This window comes from Ornithodoros turicata, unplaced genomic scaffold (assembly GCF_037126465.1).
Source record: "Ornithodoros turicata isolate Travis unplaced genomic scaffold, ASM3712646v1 ctg00001260.1, whole genome shotgun sequence".
Classification (NCBI taxonomy): Eukaryota; Metazoa; Arthropoda; class Arachnida; order Ixodida; family Argasidae; genus Ornithodoros; species Ornithodoros turicata.
In genome coordinates, this window is record NW_026999524.1 from 56,898 (window position 1) to 80,450 (window position 23,553).

The 23,553-nt window shown below is 46.7% G+C and overlaps 2 protein-coding genes across 2 annotated transcripts; both read right to left on the bottom strand.

Moving 5' to 3' along the window:
- Nucleotides 1-4,539: 4,539 nt before the first annotated feature.
- LOC135376732 (uncharacterized) lies at nt 4,540-5,709 on the bottom strand. The gene has a single exon (XM_064609221.1). It carries the CDS (start codon nt 5,707-5,709, stop codon nt 4,540-4,542), a length of 1,170 nt encoding a protein of 389 aa, XP_064465291.1.
- A 15,225-nt stretch (nt 5,710-20,934) lies between these two features.
- On the bottom strand, nt 20,935-21,486 carry LOC135376733 (uncharacterized). The gene has a single exon (XM_064609223.1). It carries the CDS (start codon nt 21,484-21,486, stop codon nt 20,935-20,937), a length of 552 nt encoding a protein of 183 aa, XP_064465293.1.
- Between the last annotated feature and the right edge of the window lie 2,067 nt (nt 21,487-23,553).

Here is a 23,553-nt window from a genome sequence, read left to right on the forward strand (position 1 = left end):
CCCAATCAGACCAACAGCTGCAACACTAGTCACTAGGCACATGCGAAACGAGCAGCTGTGAAGCAGAAACGAACTATTCATTGGACACGATATAGCAGCTGTCAACGGATGTGGGCGAAGCCTGCTCATTAAAGGGACTGTCGCTTCCGGAACCATGGTTACGAATCCAATACCAATGTGCTATTTGCCAAACTTTCTTTTTCCAAAACCGCCCGGGTGATGAGGAATCGAATTTAAAAGATCTGGTTTCGTTTTCATCCTCGAAAGCGCCAGTGCCAACAACATCGCGTGACGCAAGGTGGAATCTTGCTAATCTGCGGGGAAGGGCGCTGTCGTCTGCCGCCAAGTCTGGGGCAGCTTTGTTTTTTTCCTGCACGTCGCCCGTATTCACATGTGACACTTTCCAGTGAAGCGGATACTCTTTGTGAATCGGGAGAATCTCTACGCTTGCATCCTTCGCGTGAGATGTCGTTTGGAAACCGACGCAGCGTTCCTGACTCCAGGAAAGCTTCCTTCGAAAACCTCAATGTTTGATTTCGCACGCCTAGGGTACAGCTACAGGCAGACCCCAGAAGAAGCAAAAGTTGGAAGAGCCTACATCATTAGCGGGTATCCAGATGAAGCAAGGAGTGTTCATGCTGTCCGTGTATGCTCCTCGCATTTCACCGATAATGTGTACCTGGATGAGAACATCATGCAAGTGCAACTTGGATTGACACAAACTCTTACCGCAAAAGAGAGGTGCATTATTCCAGTAGTGGGGTCTGAGGCAATGGGGTCATTTGAGGATGTACTAACCCTTCCAAAATTTTACACTTGGTGGTGCCCAAAGATCGATCCAGGTCCCCCACAACACCCCGAGTTCTTTTTCCTGTGTACCACTGTTATAATGTAACCGCAGCCCCAATTTTTTTTGCAACACCACCCCAAGATTGAGGTTCTCGGTGAAGATTGTGCGTTTGGAAAAGGTAAGTGAAGGTGGAACTCGTATACACCATGTTAATTACCCGAAGTTCATGAAACCGTCCAGAAATGTAAAGAACACATAATTCCAGATTTTCATTGCAATTGAAGTACTTACGAAGCAGTTTTTTTTTTGTTTTTTTGTGAGTCCTCGCTTCAGGTCCCGAGTGACATTGCCAGTGTGGTGCACTGTCTGTGCATAGCAAATAATGAATATCTGTGCATGGAGAGTTGAATGTGGACTTGTGCAATGGCTCTTGAATGGTCAACACTCAGTCAACACAAAGATTTATTCACATTTACATAACTTATCGCCTGTCATTATAATAATTATTATAATACATAGACAAGAGGTAATGCTCTGCCAAGGATCTCTGAAGTTACAGCATGGAAAAATGTTTTCAAAACAGTGGTGCAAAAAAATGGGATCAATGACAGGTATCAAAATTTGTTTGAGGAAATGAGGCACATTAAAGATGATTGCCCTGATAAGACCGGGATGGAAAAACTTTGGCGAATCATGCGGACGACACACCCAGGTATCTGTCGTCTGTTCTCAGTCTCCAATAAATTGTAAACACACAATAAGCAGTGAACCTGACGTAGCTGTAAAAAAAAGGACACTTTCCTAAACACGTAGCACAGTAATCTCCGGACAATCATTCTAATTCTAACCAGGCCCTTGAGTTGCACAGCTGGTTAGAGCCTTCGTAACTTTCATTGGGCATTCGTCGTGTGTGCAAACGACGACGACAACTACGAAAATAAGGATGGCTCAACGTGCCGATCTATTGTGGGTACAGTTGGCGAAGACTGTGATTGTCGCTGCAATACTGCGCTGGATACACCACCAGAAGTTCTGGCCGAAGACAAAGAGCTGGGAACAAAGTGTGATGCGTGCTTACACTGTACTCCGCCGTCATTGCACAACTCTGCCACTTCACCAGCACTGCAGCATATAGACCAGATTTCAGAGCGGGTCCTCTTCGCCGCCATTTTTTTTGGCGACCTGAGCGGCACCACGCGGCCGTTTCGGCCGTTTCCCCCTGGACTGCGGTTGATCGCGGGCGCCGTGGTCACCGACTGCACTGCTGCAGGTCGCATTCGTAGCGCGCGTGGTAGAAGGGGTCATGGCGAAGACTTCTAATGTGGCGTTAACTTTAAACATCGGTAAGTCAATATTTTCAAACATTGTCGTTTTATGTGCAACTTACGCGGGCCCTAACGGGTGTTGTAGTAAAGTTGTTCTGCTTTGGGAATAATGCCCTGCAAGACGAACGCAACGTGCTTTCTGAAAGGATCATGCTAAAGTGTGTGTGTGTCACACACAGGCTTTGTATGCGTGTGACAGCTCAGAATTTGCATTTTGTAAGAAGTGATGCGCACATTAATGAAGGAGACAAAGACACCAACATTCATTTGTGAACTGATACTCGCAGGTGACAAACCAGAACGATGCGTTCACAGAAGCGTTCGTTTCGGTCTACAGTGCACTTGCTGCATGGTGTATGTGAGTAGGATGCTTATTGTCTCAAGCGAGCTTCGGCCCTGTGTGTTATTGTTGCAAAGGGAACACAGCACTATATTGTGTTATGTTTCAGCCGACTCAAGTGTCCCTAAGTTACTTAGTCTGAGCTTCCAATAAAGAGACCCCATATCTGAATTGTGAGTGCCGTGGCAAGCCTACAGCTTGCACTTGTAATGATAGATACCTCACGGGACCGAAGCACTGCAGATGCTGCCAATTTGTTCAGTTTCGTACGACATTCTCAAAAGCCATTGTTGCATGTGCACACGATAAACCCTAATTTATCTCTCTCTCTCCTACTAGGCACCCACATTTTGCCACATCCTCTGACAATCAAAGAGTCGGAGTGGGTAGACAACATGAAGTTGTGGCCCCAAGTCGAGGAACACCACATCACTTACTATTTACTTAAGAGTAAAGCATGTGACTTAGAAGATGTTCAGGCCTTGAAAAGCCTAGACTCATACAATTATCTAGTTAGCGGGAAAGTCGGCCACCTTTCCGTGTACAAACAAGACAGCAACATCTGCTTTTTCAAAGGGGTGGTTGCACCCTCTCAGAAAGATGAAGAGCGCCCGTACCAAGCTTGGGTGTGCATTGCAGATGATTGCAGAATTTTGACTGGCTCCTGTTCCTGTAAGGTTGGACTGACAAGAGTATGTAGCCATGTTGGTAAGTACAGGGTTTCTACAGGGATGTGTGGATTGGAGGTGGAGAATCCTTTTTTTATCCTTTTCTCTCTCAGTCTCTTATCTTTTATTCCCACATTATAATTCCTTGGGTCGCTCAATTACAGGGGCCATTTTATGGAAAATAGAATTTGCCAGCAGGCAGGGCCTCACTGGGCAGAGCTGCACGGATCAGAGTGCAAAATGGAACAGAGGAACGAAGAAAAATGTTGTGCCGTCAGAGGTCCGTGACATGGATTTTAAGATGGTTAAACAGATGAGTGACCCACTGCCAACCAGGAAGAAAATGCGGCTTCCCCAGTACAAAGACCATGCCACGTATGTTAAAGAAATGAAAGAATCTGTGATCGCACCACTTCTCAACATCAGGGGTAGCCTTCTCCATGAAACAGTGTGTGTTAGGGTTCCACTGGGCACAAGTACTGCTGCTAATGAACACAACACCATAGCACCCGGAGTAATACATGGGTCTCACAATGAACACGATGCTTTGGCATGTAATGCATGCTTTGATTTTTATGTGCAATGGGTACAAATCCAAGAACCAATACGTATCAGGCTCATTGACCTTACCCATGAGCAGCGGGGCATGCTGTGGGAGACAAGTCGCAAACTTAGGCTTACCGCATCAGTTCTTTCAAAGGTTCCACGCAAAAAGGACACCCCTCCAGATAAGTTTGTCAAATCATGCCTTTTTAGCACTTTTAAGGGTAACAAGGCGACAATCCATGGGCAGCGATTTGAGCCTGTTGCAAGGCAAACATATGAAAAAGAATATGGTGTGCATGTTCAAAAGTGCGGCACTGTCATCAGTGAAACGCACAGTTTCCTCTCCGCTAGCCCAGACGGACTTGTTGGACATGATAGGATTTTAGAAATAAAGTGCCCATATACTGATGACTGTCTAAAGCTTGTAGGTTCAAAAAAATATGATGTCCAAAGGGACTGTAGTGGACAGTACTACCTTGCAAAGGATGGCAAAAATGGCTATTATTACCAAGTGCAGTTTATCATGTTTTGCACAGGAAGGTCTAAGTGTCACTTTTTCATGTGGTCTGCATTGAATAGGGTCTTAATTGATGTACCTTATGACAATGATTTTATCATCATGCACATCACAAGGTTCTCTGAATTTTATTTTCGGCATTATCTGCCCAGGCTTGTTGATGCTGTGCACACAAGACATCTCTTAATTTGTGAAGAGTACAAGGCACTTTGCGGTATGTAATTCCCTTTTGTAAATAAAATGTCTGTTGTCTGTTCCTGACTGAGAGACTGTACAGAATACATGTAGAATCAACATTGGTATTTTATGTCACACAGTATTGCAACATTATGCAGAGAAATCTGACACGTGTATCACTGTGCAGGAACAGAGTCATCCTTCTGAGGTGCAATGAGTGCTCCCTTTAAATTGCACAGGCCTGCCCACACTAATATTATACTGTTCATCAGCTTTTTGTGGTGAATTGGAAGCGAGCTCTTCAAGATACGATATGTCTTCATCCTGTTAATAGCACGTTCCACGTGAATCCTCAGGTGCGAAATCCTTCGTGATACAGTTGCTTCCACTTCTGGAAACTGATGCCTGCCTTTTGAAAATGCTGGCACGTTCAGCCGAATTCCTTTTTCCTTCATTGTGTTGCTAAGTCCAAACCCCCTGTCTGCCATGACTTCTTGGTTTTCACTGAGGTAGTCCACAAATCCAGAGTCTTCAACAATGAACTTATCTGAAGCACGTCCTCCGTAGGCATTTGACACAAACATAATAAAACCACTTGGGGCTACTGCCACCAGAAACTTGACGGTGTTGCATCCTTTGTAGTGGCTATAACTCTGTCCTCTTGCATAAAGCCTTTTTGGACGTTGCATTTGAACTTCAGTGCAGTCTATTATGCAAGTCGTGTTAGCATATCCACTTGTGCTGAACTGGGCTGGCATTGTCGCGAAAATAGTTTCAAGTGGCAACCACACTACCACATTCCTCATAATGCCATGCAAGGTCAGGAGCATTCCACGAAACACTTTCCCTGCTTGTGTGACTGATACGCCGAATCGAAGAGCCAGGTCGAAATACAAGAGCCCTAGCCGGAGGCGCATTAGGGCCAAAAGGACTTGGTCAGCAATGCCAAGGCTACCACTAATATGCGCGGAAAGAGACACTGTCGTCACAAGCTTGTGAAAGGCATCCAGGGAAAGTCCAGTGTAAAAACTGCATGCAGATTGTGACATGCCTTCAGATAAGGGCCTGGGCATAGTTTGTGTCTCTGATGACGTGGTTGTTGCATGTAGTGTTGCAGCATATGAGTGATCTTCTAGCACACTGATACATGGGTCTTCCCACTGAACGGAGACACTGTGCATGGTAGGCACAGCCTGGCAACTCCGGTCCTGTTTCTCACATTCAGGGACACACTTCACTGGAGTTGTAAGCCTGCGAGTGCTGAGGTCCAGAGCGTCCGCCTGGCCGCAGGTATCCCACCTGCTATCAGTGCTTGAACTTTCTTCCACTTGGGAAGTAGATGACATTGGAGGGTCGCCTCTGGACAAGTCTGGTGACACAGCAACTGCAGTTATATCAGGGGTTGACAGCGTTTCACAAGATACCTAGACGGAAGCAAAATATTCATGTACATTATTAGATTATAACCTTGAAGTACCATAATGAACTATTTTGTTGTGATTAATCTTTAAATATATGTTCTAGCAGGAATTACCCAGTCAGCACAAATTGTTGCAGTGAATTGCAGTGTGCAATTGCCACGCAATATTGATTTTATGTTACTAATAACTGCATTTGTTACCCGGCAACAGTGCTATAAACATCATTGCAAAAATGTGACAATGTTGTGTTGATGCAACTGTGCTAATGACGAGTTATTTTACATTGTAGCAACGTTACAAAAGCAACACCAAGGGTCTGTTGTTGACCTAACATTTCCTACGATATTACTTCAACAGCATTGCATCAGCAATCTAACTGTAATGTTCCCTCACTGCAGCACGTGAAACATTGCCTCAGCAACATAATCGTAATGTATCTAAAATGCGGCATCTGAAATGCTGCATCAACACTTAAATAGAAGCACTGCGGTAACATTCCATTTGTACATGAAACGTTGCCTTTTGAATGCATCATCAACAACCAGCTGATAGATGATAGGTGAACATCACCTGAAGTTCCAAAAATTTCATTTCATTGCTTATTGGTGGCAATCACAGATAGAATAACATGGTGCAACCATTGTGTTGCTTGCGTAGTAGGGGGTGAGAGATGTCAGCATAGGTGTCTTGGCTTACTGAAACACTGAAGCACGTTGGGCACCTTGCATGCAGAAAGTGCAACACTGCAGCAAGATGCTTGTTTCTGCTGCAATGTTTCAGATGTTACAGAGGTATCATCTCTATTCCACAGTGTAACTGCGACGTTTCCTCAATGTATCATGTGCAACATTTCTCTAACAACAAAATCACAATGTTAGCTCTACGCGTCTTTTGAAATACAGCAGATACAATACAACAGCATTGATACAATATAGTCCTGCAATGTTAACATTAGGTTGCTGATGCAGTGTTTTGTGAGCAGTGCTATTGCAGCACTGCATTAAAATTGCCAAACACCACATGAGCAATGTAACTGTGACATTTCATCAGTGTAGCACACACAACACTGCTTGAGTAACGCAATCACACTGCTAGCTCTACAGATCTCATTACATTGCTGATTAAGCGTTTTCAAAGAAATGCATTTGCTACATAGCATTGATATTGCTTGCAACACATTACCTCCAGTGTAACATATTGAACATTACTTCAGTAGCATCATCGCAATGTTAGCTTTACGCAGCCTTTGACACATAGCATGAACACAGAAACAAATATGTTGCTACAACGATGAATATGGGCATGAACACTTCAACGATCCAGTAACATTGATGCAACACATTTGCAACTTCTTGTGTTGTCTAAGTATTTTCAGTAGAAAATGGAGACCGAACTTGATTCCACGTGTGATGTGTGTTACAACGTTGGTACGAGAGTATTGTTGGTAACTTCATATACCTGAGAGTGCACATCATCTCCAGTTGACGCTGCTGCAGTGGCATCTGCCCTAGTCTTGGTATGCTTGACTATTGGCCTCCTGCCACGCGTGACCTACGTTTCACAAAGTCTTTGTAAATCTTAATTTCGAGAAACAGTCATAGCAGATCCTGTCACACATTCTGGTAGTTCACGCTTACCTTCTTTGGGTAGCCAAGGTGCAGCATAGGGCACGGATTGAGCTCGGTTGGCTTTCCGTCTACGAAGTGAACGGAACATACCTGGGCGAAACGACGAACATTATAGCGCCACAGATGAAACCTATGCGCACAATACCTACCCGTGCGGACTTGCTGGGTGCAAAGTCTTTCCTGTTGACAGCTACTAACCATTGCCGACGTCTTTCCGGCGCTGCGGGAAATCGATGCAGCGAGTAAATACCGCACATGCAAGAACTCCTTTTCCCGTTGTGCACGTCGCAAACTTCTTCCAGAAGAACCTTTCGCTTTCGTTGGTTATTTGTGCAACCAACAACGGAGCAGTGGCACCCAGACGAATAATGTTTATACATCACAGCAAGCGCATGGACGCCTGCCACCGGCTATTAGCTGGTCAACCAAAATGGCTCAACCCGCAGTACAGGCGCCAGCAGACGCCGTCTGGCGTCCAGAGTACAGTGCGCGCGCGCCCTGCTTCCTAGCTAACAAAATCTGGTCTATAGCCACTCATCGGGTTCCTGGGGAGTACAGACGCCGCACATACGCCGCACAAACACTTCGATTGTTCCCTGAGTCGTAGTGAATGTCACGGGATCAAGTATTGAGCACTTTAATCATGAACGTACCTAAAGCAGTGGTCCTGAGGCTCGTTCTGTTGCGCTAACGCAGCTGCGGCACGTACATCACCAGCGATTTGCAGAGGAAGCGGATCCGTCGAATATGGGCCGTCATCAAACATGTATATTCGTCACGGGAGCTATTATTAAAGGCATTTGAACAGCACGATTCGCCACCTCCGCGTTCCGAGTCCCCCATCTCCGTATGTGCCTTCGCCTTCGTCTCCCTGACCTTGCTCATGCAAGCAGCAAGCTGCGGGGACTCCTCTGGCTCGCCGCGTTCTTATTGGTCAGATTCCTCGTGACGTTGCTAAAGATTCCCAGCAGGGAGTTCCGCTTGGCGCCCGCATCCGTCGTCTGCTGTAGCGCCGCTTACACACGAATTATGCGAAAAGTATTCCGTCGATCGGGATGGGACACAAAATCCTTCGGGCTCTGTCACCATTGCTGCTACCTCCTAGGTTAATTATATGCCAAGCCTGTGAAAACATACAACATACAAGCAAATATCAACGTGGGGCTACCATGTAGTGTACTGAGCAATTCCCGGGATACTTTATTTGGGTTTAACTTTGCCATCCTGAATGCCATGTACTGAAGCCCTAAACAGCATGCAGGGCTGCTTCTCCCTTACTCAAAATGAAAGTGATGTGTGCCGTGCGTTTTATGTAGGGTGTCCCAGAAAACGTGTAATTAAATTATAACAAAAAGTACCCCGCTTAAAATCATGCGTTCAACACCATTTGTTCTTACTATGCCTTTGCTATCTCCTGTTGTGACTGTCATCTAATTTAAGTTTCTGGTGCCAGTTTTTACGAAACGAACTCTGAAATTTATCAAGTTAAGGTCACTCTTGTATCCCATCAATGTAAAGTTGTGCCAAATTTAATGAAGTTAATGACAGTGATCTTGAGGAGCTATCCCTATGGAACAGACAACCGGACATCATGTGTTTTCAAGCCCGAATAGCATTGCCAGCCTACAGAGGGGTGATAGAAAAAGCGAGTTAATTAAGAGCAAAAGTGTGCTTACCAGCTTCTCCCTCTTAGCCGAGGAAAGTTTCAGCTCCTCATTGAAAGCCAGGAAACTTTGGACATTACTGAAAGGCTCAGTCATCATGTCGGTCTCAGGTTCCGCCGTCGGCTTCTGGAGATACGACACGATAGTATCCAGTTGCTCTGTGTGTTCGAGGAGTCGAAGGGTGATCATTCTGAGGGACCGTAATACGTTCTTCTCAAAACCTAGCAAAAGGTATTTGGGATATTCACAACAGTGTGTAAGCAAGGGCATAGCTAATCAGTCTGCTTTGAACCTGCATATACTTGCTACTAACCTGAAGGATGTGGAGTGGATGGCATGGTGTGATGATAGCCTAAAGAGCAGAAAAACAGACTAATCACAGTGTGTATAACCCCCTCCCTTGTAACAGTCTGTCCACTGACTGACAGTGTAGAAAAAATAAGCAGTAGCAAAACAGCACGCTAGAAATAAATGGAAATAAATATGGCTCACTATCACTGTCTGCCCCCTGGAGGTGCTCAACTCTCTCGGTGTGACAGGAAGGCCCTGCTTGTGCTGACCGGATTCGCCTCACACCTTTTGCTGTAAAGATAACTTGACTATAAGAACTATGTGTTTCATTTGTATAGCTCAAGGAGACGAGCATTTTACCTAGCACAAATAATTGCACTTCTGAACATGCATATTTGCTACAAACCTGCTGTGGTATGAGCAGGTGCTAATGAAAGTGTGTTACGGTGCTCTGAAATAGGGAGAAGCAGTCAGAGTTATTATCGCATGCCCTTTTAGAAGAACGCCAGCAAGGAACCATACTACGCAGCAGAAATAAACAAAAAAGTGGCTCACTATCACCAGCTGCCCTGTAGAGCTGCTCGACTGCTTGGCTATCGCAGGGAGGTCCAGCGGGTACTGACTGGAACTGTCCCACAGTTTTCGCTACAAATACAACTTTAGTCAGAACAGTACTCTGTTTATTGAACTCAATGACGCTAAGAGCATTTCAGTTTGCAGAAATAAATGTATTTTCAGCCAACACAAATTCTTACTAGCCACCCCTGGGATGATCAAGTGCAGTTGGCACAGTGTGGTGGTGGCCTAAATGACAAAAAGCATTTCGAAGTATTACTCAGAGTCTGAGAAGCACTAGCAGGGTAACCTGACACACCAGTGGGAGCAAAACTGAAATAGATCTCACTATCACTGAATGTTTCCAGGATCGGCCCGATCCCCTGGCTGTCATAGGAAGGCATTGCTCGTTGTGGCTGGATTTGTTGCATACTTTCTGTGGTGGAAACGACGTAGGTCACAATGATGTCCTCCGTTTATATGCCCCCCTCTAGGGGAATACAAGAATCGTACATAAGACTAAGCCCAATCCAGGTGGCTACACACAACGGAACAAAACCACACAAGACGGGCTGAATCTGTTTTCTAATGTTTTGTTTTTCTAGTGTTCTAATGTTGTGTGTTACCCAATAGAGGAGCACATCACATGGCAGTGTACTACCCAGCCCACAGTAATAGCAGTTAGTAATTTTTTTTAATATCCTGTGCACAAACACGTTGCACCACTACTCACCAGTACCATTTCTTGCCCTGCTATTATTACTTTGAGAAGCTTGTGGGCCAGAACACTGAGCACTCCCTTGGAAAAAAGAGCAGTCGTCATCTGCAATATATGAAGTGCGCAAGTGTAACGAGCCTGAATCCAGTCTTTTCATTCTGTACATGAAATTGGCACTGTTAGTCAAAATGTGGTCGTGTTACTATATCGTTAACTCTAATCGTTATGCCAAGCTACTATCAACGAAATGAAGTCTTACTGAAGTCACTTACTGTCGCTGCTCATAGGGCTGTATGCTGGAGGTCTGTGGTAACATTTTCCCTCTGATCCAGGTGGGTCACGTGCATTCAGCACAGCTGAAGACATAACTATAATCTATATTTATGACTACATATTCTGCATGGAACGGATTATATTACGACACACCATGCTCCCACCATACTTGTGTAATCCGTTCTATTTTTATGGAAACGAGATATCATGAATTTGGACTATAACATGGTATACATAGTAACTATAATGGCATAGCGGGAGAGAAGGGTGACGGTACAGGCAAGGTGGTTTATAAAACATCGCGAGACATGAACAGAAGAAAAAAAAACTTACGTGAGTTCTGAAACATATCAAAGAAGACCTGTTGTTAAGGTTCTTGTTAAAGTGTTACAGCATTTTGACAGCAGCATAGATGCGTACAGGTCGAAACCCGAGACAGGAAGTCACCATGTAGTCAGCGCTCTTCAGCTCCTATTAAGCAGCATAGATGTCATTTGTGTATCAAAATTCGGGGACTGATATTATAATGCACGTGCATGTTGCAGCGTGTTTTAAACGTATAATGGCTCTCAACGAGGCTGCTCTGTCACTCTGCTATCTCCCTTTTGCCCAGATCCTGAACTGATTAAATTCGTAATTAAGCAGTTTATGAATTTAAGTAATTGGTCATCGTGTAGCTACATACTCTCTTCCAGAGACTGCCCGCCTGGCCCTATAACTCAAGTGGAAAAACAACATCTGTGCAGCTCTCATTACATTTTAATACAAATTCTGTAATGCTTGAAAACAAACACCCTGTATATTTTGCTGTACAAACCACACTGATACAGTTACAGGTGTATGCAAGAGTTCATCGACTTTTTTTTTGCATTACACTACTTACCACAGCTAATGACTATCACCTGCTTCACGATAAAAATCATTTTATCAGGAAAAGTAATTGCTGTCTCAGGTATGCAATTAATTTTCTGCAAGGGGGCGCAGATCCCTTTATGCCAGTTGCATTGACAGTGCATTGCTGTGAAAAACAGGTGCTCACCTCGTTTTTCGATGCGCGGCGGGCGACTAGGCTGAGGGGGGGTACGTGACTGAAGGTCATCACTATCAGAAGCATAAATGGTGCTTATTCTCCGGCGCTTCCCACGGCCATACTCAATGTCCGCGTTAAGGTCAGAAGTTTCTTCGGCAAGCACCAGCCCAGCCCGTGCGGTATCATAAGACGCTGCAGAAAAACATGCTGGCATTACATTGACCTGAAGAAAAAAGTAGCTACAAGACAACATCATACCATAACGTTCCAAAATCTTGCAAGGAAGCATTTTCCAGCTAGACTGAGGTTCTTTGCCCTTGCGGACCAGCACGTCCAATTTCTTCTCATCTTTAGGCGGAGGCCAACGGCAGCCATCTCCTTCTAGCCATGTGCATGGCACCACCGCCACACTTTCATCCAGGAACTTTACAACGGCATACATTGGAAGGGGTTCACCTGTTCGACCACCAAATAGCTTACACATAAAGTTAATAAACATGCAGGATACTGCAACAAGCAAAAGCGGACCACTTTTCAAGCACGAATCTACCAGCACTTGAGTGTGAAGAAAATAAAGAATTCCAAAATATAACTACAGATTGAATGCAGTGCGTTTGGGGCATGTCTCTTGATTGGAAAGGATGATGATGTAAAGTCACACCATCACACCAATTCTGCAACACAACAGCCAACATATTCACAGTGAAACAAAGGCTGCTGTTAAAATGCAAACACTGCAACACATGTAACTCTGCTAGAGCTCAGTGTGAGGCAACGGACAGACGGCGTGCCTGTTCCCCCTGAGTGGGAGCTTAATACATTTCATTCGTACTGCGGACAATTGCCTGCACAAACTGAGGACAGTTGTGAAACGCTGTGGATACCCAAAGTGGATGAACTGCATGGGAATGTGTACAAGTCTTAAAGCACCCTGAACTTTCTGCCAACAATGCATGGCTCATTTGTTCGGCTGTCCATTGCAGCCCCACAAACTGTAACTACACTACCGTCGTGCAGCAGACATGTCGAGGCTTTCGAGTCTTTCTGCAAAAAGAAACGTCCAGGTACTGTGATCTTCTTGTAGAGCGGTGGAATACACGCAGAAGAAACAGATGCACAAGAGACTTCAAGCGACAGCAATGTGTTGGACGGCGCGTCACTGCCCTGTGAGGCTGGTGGAACTAACCTCTGCTCAAATATGCGATTATAAAGCTGCTCCAAAGGTCTATCTGGCTTTCTCACATACTTCTTAAGCACCTGCATGAAATTTTCAAAATGGAAGGCGCTCCAGACGTCTAGTGGACCATGCACTCGGATATCACTTGAGAGGTGACACAGAGCATGTACACTGTGTGACACTGTATAACTCCCATACAGTTTTGGGAACTTCTCTTCTCAACAAAATGTCGGAGGAGCTCTTCCGCGCATTCTCCATGTTGCTCGAAAAGGCTACGACTTACAAGTATGAAAACTGCTACGTGAAGCTCCATGAAATGCTTGTACAAGGCTGAAGATAGGGAGTTTGCTAACACAATTGGTCCTGTATACAATAAGAACATTCGGAATTCTGTAGCCTTCCACCTGTTTACCTCTGAGATACTTCGAGGTTTCCTGCTAAAATCTCCTGGCACAAAGGGTGCAAGTGCTGTATGGCTTACAGACACAGCCTCCCTTATGGCTGGGCCAAGTCTATGCATCCTAGAACCAGTAAACCACATAGTAAGCAGCTTCTTTTGGACACCGAGGCAGACGACGTGCATATAGTCCAGAGGGATTTGCTTTACCAAGTCTGTCCGGAGCTGCTCCAATATTGAAGTCCCTACATGATGCTCCTCCTGGGTGCGGTTGCCCAAGTTCTCGTCTGTCCTCAGCTGTGCACTTGTGCCCAGAAACACACCCTGTCGGTACCATACTCGCCTTCAACGGAACATTTTGTACAACTAAAATACCCCGAGTGGCCCTTGGTTGCGAGGATGTATGATTTCACAGGCGCATCACACAAATGCAGATACTAGAATGTTCACCTGCTGAACCTGAATGCATGGCCACTTTCAAGCAAAGCACTTACTTCTTCAACAAATGGCCCAAAAAAAGTGTTTGCGGACAACGCTTTCATCTGGCCATAATAGACACCCACCGGGAAAGGCTGAATGTTGTTGCCACAGTTCATTACTTTGCAGAGTATAGGCCAGAATTGTGAGGTTGTTCTTTTTGTTAAAGGGAGGCCATCGATACTGATATTGATGGAGACTGTGGAAGGTAGTGGATGAACCGCACCCAGCACATACTGCAGACCACTTTCTAGGCCAAAATGGCAGTATTTGCCGTCACACATTGATTTAATCGCTGTCGGAAGACGTGGTGTATTTAGCAACGTGCGTGCGCAGCCCGGAAGATCGGCAAATCACCGATGCGACCGCAAAATTTTTAATATGCCAGTCACATGTTTGTGGTGTACTCCTGAGAGCGCCCATTGTTTCAACTGCTGCTGCATCTCCTCCAGTTCGAGGTTTGCGGATTCTGCATCCGGAACCCCAATGCGCACATTCCTCCTAGTATCCGAGTGATCAAACCCATCAGCGTTTGACAATGCTTCGAAGTTTCTGGTCAACAACACAGGCTGTTGCTCGGCACCATTCTGACAAACTTCAATTCCATCACTGTCGCTTTATCTTAAATATCGCGCCATCTTCTTAAATAGAGTTGACTGCGACCACTTAGGCATGGTAAAACAAGCTGCACAAACACATTTGAAAACGAAATAAGGAACGCTATTCCTTACGTGATCTTTTGTCTTGAACCAAAAGTCACCATCAAGCAAAGGCGCAAACGAACGGCATGGCCATTTGGAGTGCGGAACTACGGCGCCACCTGCAACATTTATCTGGGTGATTTCGCGAAATTATTTGTACTCGTTTTTCTCTGAACTTGATATTATATAATACGATGAACACGCGTTGTAGTTGTGTCCACAACGACTTGATTGAAATATTTTCAGTAAACATTTTACCTGATGTACAATTAGTACACTAAAGCTGAAACCGGTTATAATGTGATCAGACGAACACGAAACACTGGAATATGACCTTCAGCATCAAGCTAACAACCACAAGAAATTTATTTTAAGATAATGAATGGGGAGTTTCATCGCCAGAGGCGATACTGTACCCCATATTGCAGGTGCTAATGAGGGAAAGACACAATCGAGGCCCTTCCAAGCTAATTTCCTTTCTTTGTTACCGTAGTAACAAAGTAGTACATTGTACGCAAATGGATACAAACTCATTGTGATTTTCTTTAAAAAACTGGGGTTGATGGTGTCATTGGCTTTACTTGTCCAACAGAGAACCGCCGTATGAGCGTTAGTCCCAGTGCTGTCAGCTGCACTGTGGCACAGGGAAGCACCAGGTGACACTTGAGCGACGGTCCTGAAAAGACATCCCGAGGGTGTCTTACGGCCGCATTGACGGGACGAGGGACGTGTTGACCCTTTGAGGACGTCCCTGGGACGCCTTGTGTTTTCTGGGGATGCATTCCAATTAGTGTAATGACTCACTGAATGATCCTAATTATTGTGGGGGTCCCAAATTACTCTAATTGCTAATTAATGGTGTTCAGGTCACTGTGTGAGTTGCCGGCTTCTTGAGCTGATCACTATACTACTCGCATGCGCTAGAGATGTGCGCAACCGCCTGCCGCGCGTTTGCCCGTGCCTCCCCAGCTACACTTCCTCATTCCGCGGCTCTCCACAGCCAGAGCTTCTGAGACCGTGTTTGACAAGATGGCGGACGACAGCGAAAGCGAGCAATTGTTTGTAGTGAACGATCCTATTCTTACACCTGAGCTTGTGCGAAATCATCATCGCAGACGCAAGAAACGAAGCCTTTGGTTTCATTCGCTGTGGCGATAGCGCATTAAGCGCATTCTTTTCTCGTGAACAATCTTTGACAGTCAATATCTTATACTTTCCTTACCTGCCCTCTCAAATTTTACTTCAGTGTCGGCCCAAAAAGTCAGTTAAATATAACGCCTTATAATGATGTTTCATTTCCGTCGTAAATATTTGCCAGTTGAAGAACGTGAGCATCACTGCGACATACCTCCCAGTCAACGACGCCGTCAATGCTCTCTCCCGCGAGAGACCGGAAGAAAACAAGAACGCACGCAACTTCCGCTTACTTCCTGATTGGCCGAGCACGTGCGGATGCCGTGCGGATCACCAGAAAGCGGAAAGCGGAGGTGGCTTTTCCCGCCCAGCGGCAAGAGTTTAACCGCGGCGCGTTCGCGTTTCCGCGCAGATTATCCGCATGTGGGTACGCGGCCTTAGAGCAATACGCGGCGAAGCGATCAACAAACAGATCCGAAGGGGCTTGTAATCACAGGGGTGGCATCCAGTGTATCGCACCATATAGAGGAAAGCGTGCTTTGCGAACGCAATGCATTCTGGTCAGGTCATGATAGCACGTCAGAGCAAACGTCGCCGCACACGTGACATTAAAAATGGCCTCGACCGTGATCGGCGGTCAAACCGCTTTTAGACAACACGATTGTTCTGTGTGCAGTTTTGGACGTTTGTCGATGCCGGTAATTGTTTCTATCCCATATCAGTAAAACTCGCAGATTGTTGACCACCTTCGAGGATCTGCTATCGAACCCTCATTAAGACACAGTGGAATCGGTGTGATGCACTTACAAAGTAAACTGAAACGGCATATCGTGTCGTGCAAGAAGCCCAGTTTTCCCAGTCAAAACATGTTTATCTCTTGACTTTATGAAAACGGGAATATGTCGGCAAGCTAAAACTAAGCGGCTAGGCTAGGCGGCTAAAACGACATGTCAACAAAGTCACATCACCTCAAAATCACGTTGCCTATGACGTGTGACTACGACAAGATGGCGGTTTTGCGAAAAGCACCCGCTTGAGGGTGGTTACACCAATGGCGGGTTTGTGTCACTCCTGTGCTTGTAATGCAAGTTTTGTCGTTTGGTATACCAGCCTAGCCAGAGCGAGTCGAGCTCCCTGATGTCTGGACTCGACGCGACGCGAACTCAACACGACCCGTTTACATGACCGAGTCGAACCCTACAACCCAACGCGACCCGCTTCTGTCGAATTCATGTAAACGCGGCTGTGTTGTTTTAAGTGACCTCCTGCTTCACAGACGCGACGCACCCGTTAATTTCTAATTTTTCAACTGTAAGTTCATTTTACTTTCGCGAAAAATCAAAAGTCCCGGTTTGACTTCAACACCCCTCGTATTTAGGCAATGCACGGTAATGGTACCCAGGCACGCAATAAGCAATCGTCACGGCGCGTTGCACAAGATATTGCGCTGCGACGCCCCCTTATTCGTTGAGAGCCCAACGCGGTATATTGTTCTTCTAGAACTACCTAATAACCCCCCCCACCTTTTTTTTTTCAACGCACCGTGCATTACAGGGAAGCATTGTTCGAGATGGATGTCCGGCAATCCTCGGAAGATCCAGACAGCGGCAGCACTCGAACCAACACCTCTTCATTGTCTGTCACGTGCGCTTCCAATGATGCCACACTGAACGGCACCACTTACCAGGGTCTAGCGAACTTGGGTACTTTTCTCAAGGCTTCAGCGGTACTTCTGCGTACTTCCTAGGCTACTGTCACTGTTTTTGTGATATTTCCAATTTTATTAAGTATTTCCCCGGTTGCGCATTCCCGGTTGCGGTAAAGCATTCGAGTGCTTATTGTGGTTTAGACGGAACCTCCCTCCAGCTCGCAAACACACACTTCCGGTGTCTGGGCGACAGGGAGGTACACTGCGCGTGTCTGCGCTACTGATATAACCACTCTGCAGTGCAGTCTTCGAGAACTGCCTATATTTCACGCACACTTCGAGGAATCCTTTCAAGCAGGAAGCGTGTGGCAACGCGTCTTACATTAATGGATTTCGCCTGCGAGAATGTGTACAGCGTGTTTGTCGGGACAGAACATGATTCGGAACGCGAAGGAACAACGACGACACACACACTCCGCGTTCTCAATCATGTTCATTTCACCTCAGCAGATTTAGCTTCTTTCCTCAAGAATTTCCTAATCAATTTTCGAATCGTGCACTTCTTCCTCCATGATAAATAACGCAAAAAAGACACAGACGAACAGGTGTTATTCATCATGTTACTAAACCAACACGTTCTTCATCTCCTTGCACTTCTTTCCCCATAGGCTGCGGTGCTTTGCAGGCCAAGCTACCTGTCTCTCACCGAGGTATGCTACGAAACTAACAACTAATCCACCAACAAATACGACGAAAGCGGGCCTCAAATCAGCCACAGTGAAGGGAGTGACCCCCTGATCATATTGATTAGCTGTTTCGCTGTCTCTTTTATAAGAGCTCTTGAAGTCGTCCAAGGACCTTGCCCTCTCGTACAGTCCTGCCTCGAATCCTTGTGTTATCAAATCCTTGAGGGCTGCCCTGTAAGGTGACCCGTAGTGTACGACAGGTCCAGAAGGCGCCTCACCGTCAATGATCTCTTGAAAGCCGAAAGTATCATTTGGGAGAACCTCTATGCACTCGTTCAAGTCCTCAACTTTTGCCACATAAACTGGATATCTTGCAAGAGGCGCAGAAAGGCAGTTGCATCGTGGTGCGAAGTCATTAGCCACGCCCTTCAAAGTCATCTTTAGCCATATATGGGGTGTGCGGTAAATGCATAAACACACACTACGTTTACCATTGTGCCGTAACTGCGATGCCGTGTCATAAATTCCATCTTCTAGTGGGACATTTCGGAGTGGAGACGTCAGAGATCCCTTGTAGACCCTGGACAGCGTCAGCACAAAGAACAGCCACGACACAAGGATAATTCGAATACACGTCAATCTCGGATGATCAAATGCCAGCAGCCCCGGACTGGCCGTCGAAAAAAGTGACGTTGTCTAGAAGGCCGACAATCTGTAAAAGGTGGGTGACCTTCCAGTAGCTGTTTTGAAGACGAGGAATGTCATGGTAGAACAAAACAGCGCCGCAGAAAATACGCACATCCAGACGCTGTAGCTAAATGGCAAGAGAATGACCGCTTCTTTTGCCTGTGGCTTCCGAGCCTTTCCGAAGAGTACGAAATGAGTGGGTCCCAAGTACGCGGTATTGGTGCTAAATGTCCGGCAATCTTAGTCGTACGGGTCCAGTAGTACGTCCGTTGCATTTAACAGAAAATTATAAAACTGCAACAGATCCGCTATATGTGACGCGGTGAAGTTTTCTGGATTCAGTCTTGTCTCTGGGAGGGTTGCATGTTGATCGACGCTGCAGTTCTTGTGACGGAGGTGTTCAAAGAAAGTAATAGGGTTTGTGTATCCGCATACAGGGCCATGGACGCAGTCGACTCGAAGTGTCCTTCCATTGAGTTCTACTGAGGTAGGCTCAGTAAGTTTCTTCGCAAATTCAGCCTTCGGCAGATGTGACAATGGATACATAAAACCCCAATCCTCACTAAAATCTGGTGCTAGGAACGCTGTGATGTTCCTATGGGTATGGGAGTGTGAAAATATCCGCTGGATACGACGTTGTCCGCGTACAGAGTTATTGACGGCGTGCGTGGTAGTCTCGTTCGATGACGTACTTGTAGCCTTCTGAAATCGTCTAAGCTACAAATCACTTTTAGTGCTCGCGAAACCTTGTACCGGAAATAGTAGGACAAGCTAGGTAGTGCTTGTCCATAATTATGAACTGTAACACACTACACAATTTCCGATAATATTTGCTCAGGCAACCAGCTTTGCTGGTAGAAATATTTTTATTTCCTGATTTATTTCTCCTTGCATATCTCGGTATACTATGAAAAAAAGGGGAGAGCACTCCACAACTCTCATTCAAAAATACTGCCGCCAGACGCAAAACTTACGGATGTTTTCCATTTTTATGTCTTGACTTCCGGTTTGCTACTTGAGTACTTAAGGAACCGCACAAAGTACACAGTTGCAAATGTATCTGTGATGCTCAACTTTCTCTGCTGATTCCAACGTCATATGCTGCCTGTTCGCATTCCTCGACTTTTACGGGGCCTTTAGCACCCGCCTAGATACACAAGAGGGGCGCGTTAAGTAGCGGCTCTGCAGATTGTGCTCCGTCCACTCTGTCCGACTGGTTCCGAAGTCTCTACTAAGAGAACTGAAGGGACGAGCCTGTAAGGGGGACAGAACGTCTTTACTGGTCAAAGGCCGAACACTGGCCTCCTGGATCCTGGATGTCCTGGATCCTGGAAATTCTGGATGTGAGATATGGGATACCGGTTGAGCCTTGTAATACGGTTAAGCGCCCTGCAGTCTCCACAGGGCCGCCAATCCCCGGTCTTCTTGGGGACCATGTGTAGTGGAGACGCCCACTTACTGAATGACGGTCTGACGATTCCCAATTCAAGCATGCTTTCGAATTCTTTTTGTGCTACCGCGCGACGATCCGGCGGAAGGCGTCGAGGTCGGGCGAAAACAGGTGGACCGTCAGTCTCGATACAGTGCGTCACGCTGTGCTTGGGTTGAAGTCGTAGATTGCACGGCATCGTCAGCGCAGGGTACTGGGCGGGGATGGCTTCGAACTTGTTCCTGGGAGTGGGAGCAATCGCAGTATGGATGCCAGCAGAAGGGTAGGCCGCAGTTCCGTTGACAGAACCCATTGTTACCGCGTCGATTAGACGGCGCTTGCAAACGTCGAGGTGAAAGTAGTTCAAGAACTCGGCACCGAGAAGTGGGCGTACCACGTTCGCGACAACAAACGACCATTTGAACTTGCGATATAATCCGAAGTCTACCGTTACGGTGCGGTCGCCGAAGGATGGAATGGGTGAACCATTCGCAGCTTGTAGGAGAAGGCATGGGGAGCGCTTGGCACGGTCGCCAGGAAGTGGGGCCACGGCGCTGATTTGAGCTCGGGTATGAACAAGAAAGCGGAGCCCCGGAAAGTCTGTCGGTGATGTAAAACAGACGACTTTGCGCCGCGCGGGTTCCGTTCGTCGTCGCTAACGGGCGGCTCGCCGGTTTCCCGCCCACACGCAGGGGGGACGACATTGGCGGGCAGCTGCACCGAATTTGAGGTGACACCAGCAAAGGAGCGATTCCGGCAGTGGAGGTGACGGATAACGGTAGGTGGCCGTGCAGCCTTGCGGCCGACTGCCGATGCGCCGTGGATCTGGTGGTGCTGGGGAGGGGGAACGACGGCGCGACCGGTCTGATCGTAGCACCAGAGGAAGGCTCTCAAGCGACTTCTCCAACGCCTGCAGCCGAGAATCCAGGTCGGGTTGGGCGTGGTGGGTGTGAGAGGTGTGAACAGCCGCCACGGATGGGGACATGCCTTCGGTGAGTTGGTCAGCCAACGCTGCGAGCTCCGTGAGTGACGTGGTCTGGGACTCCGTGAACAATTCCCGCAAGCAGTCTTCGTCGAACGAGCTTGCCTTGTCCGCAAGGAGCGCTTTCGATCGACGCAGGAGCTGAGATGGTTTGTAGTCGCCTAGCTCTTCCGCTGAAAGCGCTGTGTCATGCTTGCTTGGGGGGAGGTCCCCGAAATCCACCATTAAGAACGCGTAGAATAAAACATTCAAGAATAATCCGCTTAAAAAAATACACGGTTAAAAATATATCTCCTAAAATAAACCGCTTACTATCCCCGCTTAGAGATCACCGTTCAATAATCCACCGAATAAACTGCTTCAAAATCCCTTCACCATCTAGCACGGAGGCGGACTGATTGCAATTTACGCCGGGTTATACCAGTCCTCCTCAGGTACCCGAGGACGCGGCTGTAGAGTATGTACCACTGCGCCCATACACCGTGTTGCAAGCCCATTGGCCTAGACTGCGCGCGCGCTCCGATTGGTCGAGAACGTTTTGAAACCGCATTTTGTAGCGCGCATGTGCGTACAGCGTCCCGGCCGTTTCACCATAGTTTCGAAATAGCGTCGCCGGCATGTCGTCCTCCTGTGTTCGGTGGTGTCAATCGACAGAACAGTTTGCAGAAATATGTTCGCGGGTTTATTGGTTCGTCCTTGTGAGTCCACGCGTGTTGTGCTGTTTCTGGACACAACTGTTATCCCACGAACAATTTGTCAACTGCGGTACCGGAGTGCTTCATGAGTTGGAGCGTGAAGAACAAGTTCGAGCTCCGTTGGACTTCGAGGACTGTCAACAAAGACAGCATTACGTGCCACACAAGCGCTTTTCGCTTCGCTATAATGGATGCACCGCAGGCAGCGAAAGAAGATGCTCATCATGAAATGGTACGCACTGATGAGACTGGCTCGCTATTAGGAGTTGAACGGTGTGTTCGTTCTGCTTCATGTTCCAACTTTGTCCCAGTGTGTCAGCAACGCAGTGGGCTTTGTACGCACAGTGCACCCATGTATCAGATCTTTGAATTAGTGCTTTGTATCAAATAAATCTTTATTTTACCCCAAAATCGCTTTAGTTATTTTGAATACCGAGTAACGGCGGCAGGCCTGAAATCCAGTAGAAGTCGATGGTAGCCAGGACCGACCGAAAAGCCAGCCAGACATGGAGGCTCCTGATTAGCCGACTGGTTGTGCATAATATCCACCACGTCGCAATTTGATTGGTCGTGTGCCCAGTGTTGTGTGAATTATCTCAAACTATGGGCTCTATGGGGAGCTGTTGGAGCCTGGTTATATCATGTTATGTTATGTTAGGTTACTTTGATTTCGGTTAGTTTTGGGATAGATTAGGCTAGTTTGGTCCTGTGAGGTTAGGTTAAGCCCATTGCTTGCAGTTCACCTTGATTTGGGCCATACCACTTGACTCTAGCAACTGTACAGTGGATTTGGGGGGATTCTGAAACGATTTATTTTTAACGAATATTCTTAAGCGTGGGTTTCTTAGCGTTTATATTTAAACGGGGATATTTCGGCGATTATTTTTGTGCGTCTACTTTTAAGCGTACATTCTGGGAGATATATTTTTAACAGTGGGTACTTACGCGTTTGTTTTTGAAATATTATTTTCAATGGGTTCAAACGGGATACACCCGAAGGAGTATGGGTCGGTGGGTTGGCCACTATGTCGGCAACTTCGCTTATGTCTCGCTCCGAAAGGGCCCGTATGGTCATGTGGTACGTCGTCGATTCGGAGCGAATGCCTTTGAGTGCAAACTCTGACTCGGCTTGCGCAAACCAAAGGCGGACATTATTACGCCAGAAGTCCGGTAGTCGGCCGGGCGCGGAGATGGCGGCTTTGGGAGAAGCGGAGGCATCGCCGTGATCCGAGGCAGACTGCCGTTGTGACGTAGCACTCGGGTCCATGTCCGGTGCTGTATAGAGCTAGGACTAGTGGTGTTCTGTCCGGGTCACCAACTTGAGGAGACGAGCCTGTAAGGGGGAGAGAACGTCTTTACTGGTCAAAGGCCGAACATAAAAGGGGGAAAATGCAGTCACGTCTCGCGCCTCTGTGGCGCAGGACGTCTTCTTCCTCTACAGAGCTTTGGGAATGCACAAGACGCGTGCACGCAAGTTGTGTTTGGAATGTAACTGAATAGGCCTCTCAGTGTCACTGAATCTTATTTTCCGGTATACAGCTGTCTTCCGACCTTGTAACTTCAAGAAATGTCATTAAGGTGCAGGCGGGTGCAACCG

Excerpts from the sequence above, each read along its gene's own strand:
- LOC135376732 (XM_064609221.1), bottom strand. The coding sequence starts at position 5,709 with ATGTCATCTACTTCCCAAGTGGAAGAAAGTTCAAGCACTGATAGCAGG.
- LOC135376733 (XM_064609223.1), bottom strand. The coding sequence starts at position 21,486 with ATGGTGGATTTCGGGGACCTCCCCCCAAGCAAGCATGACACAGCGCTT.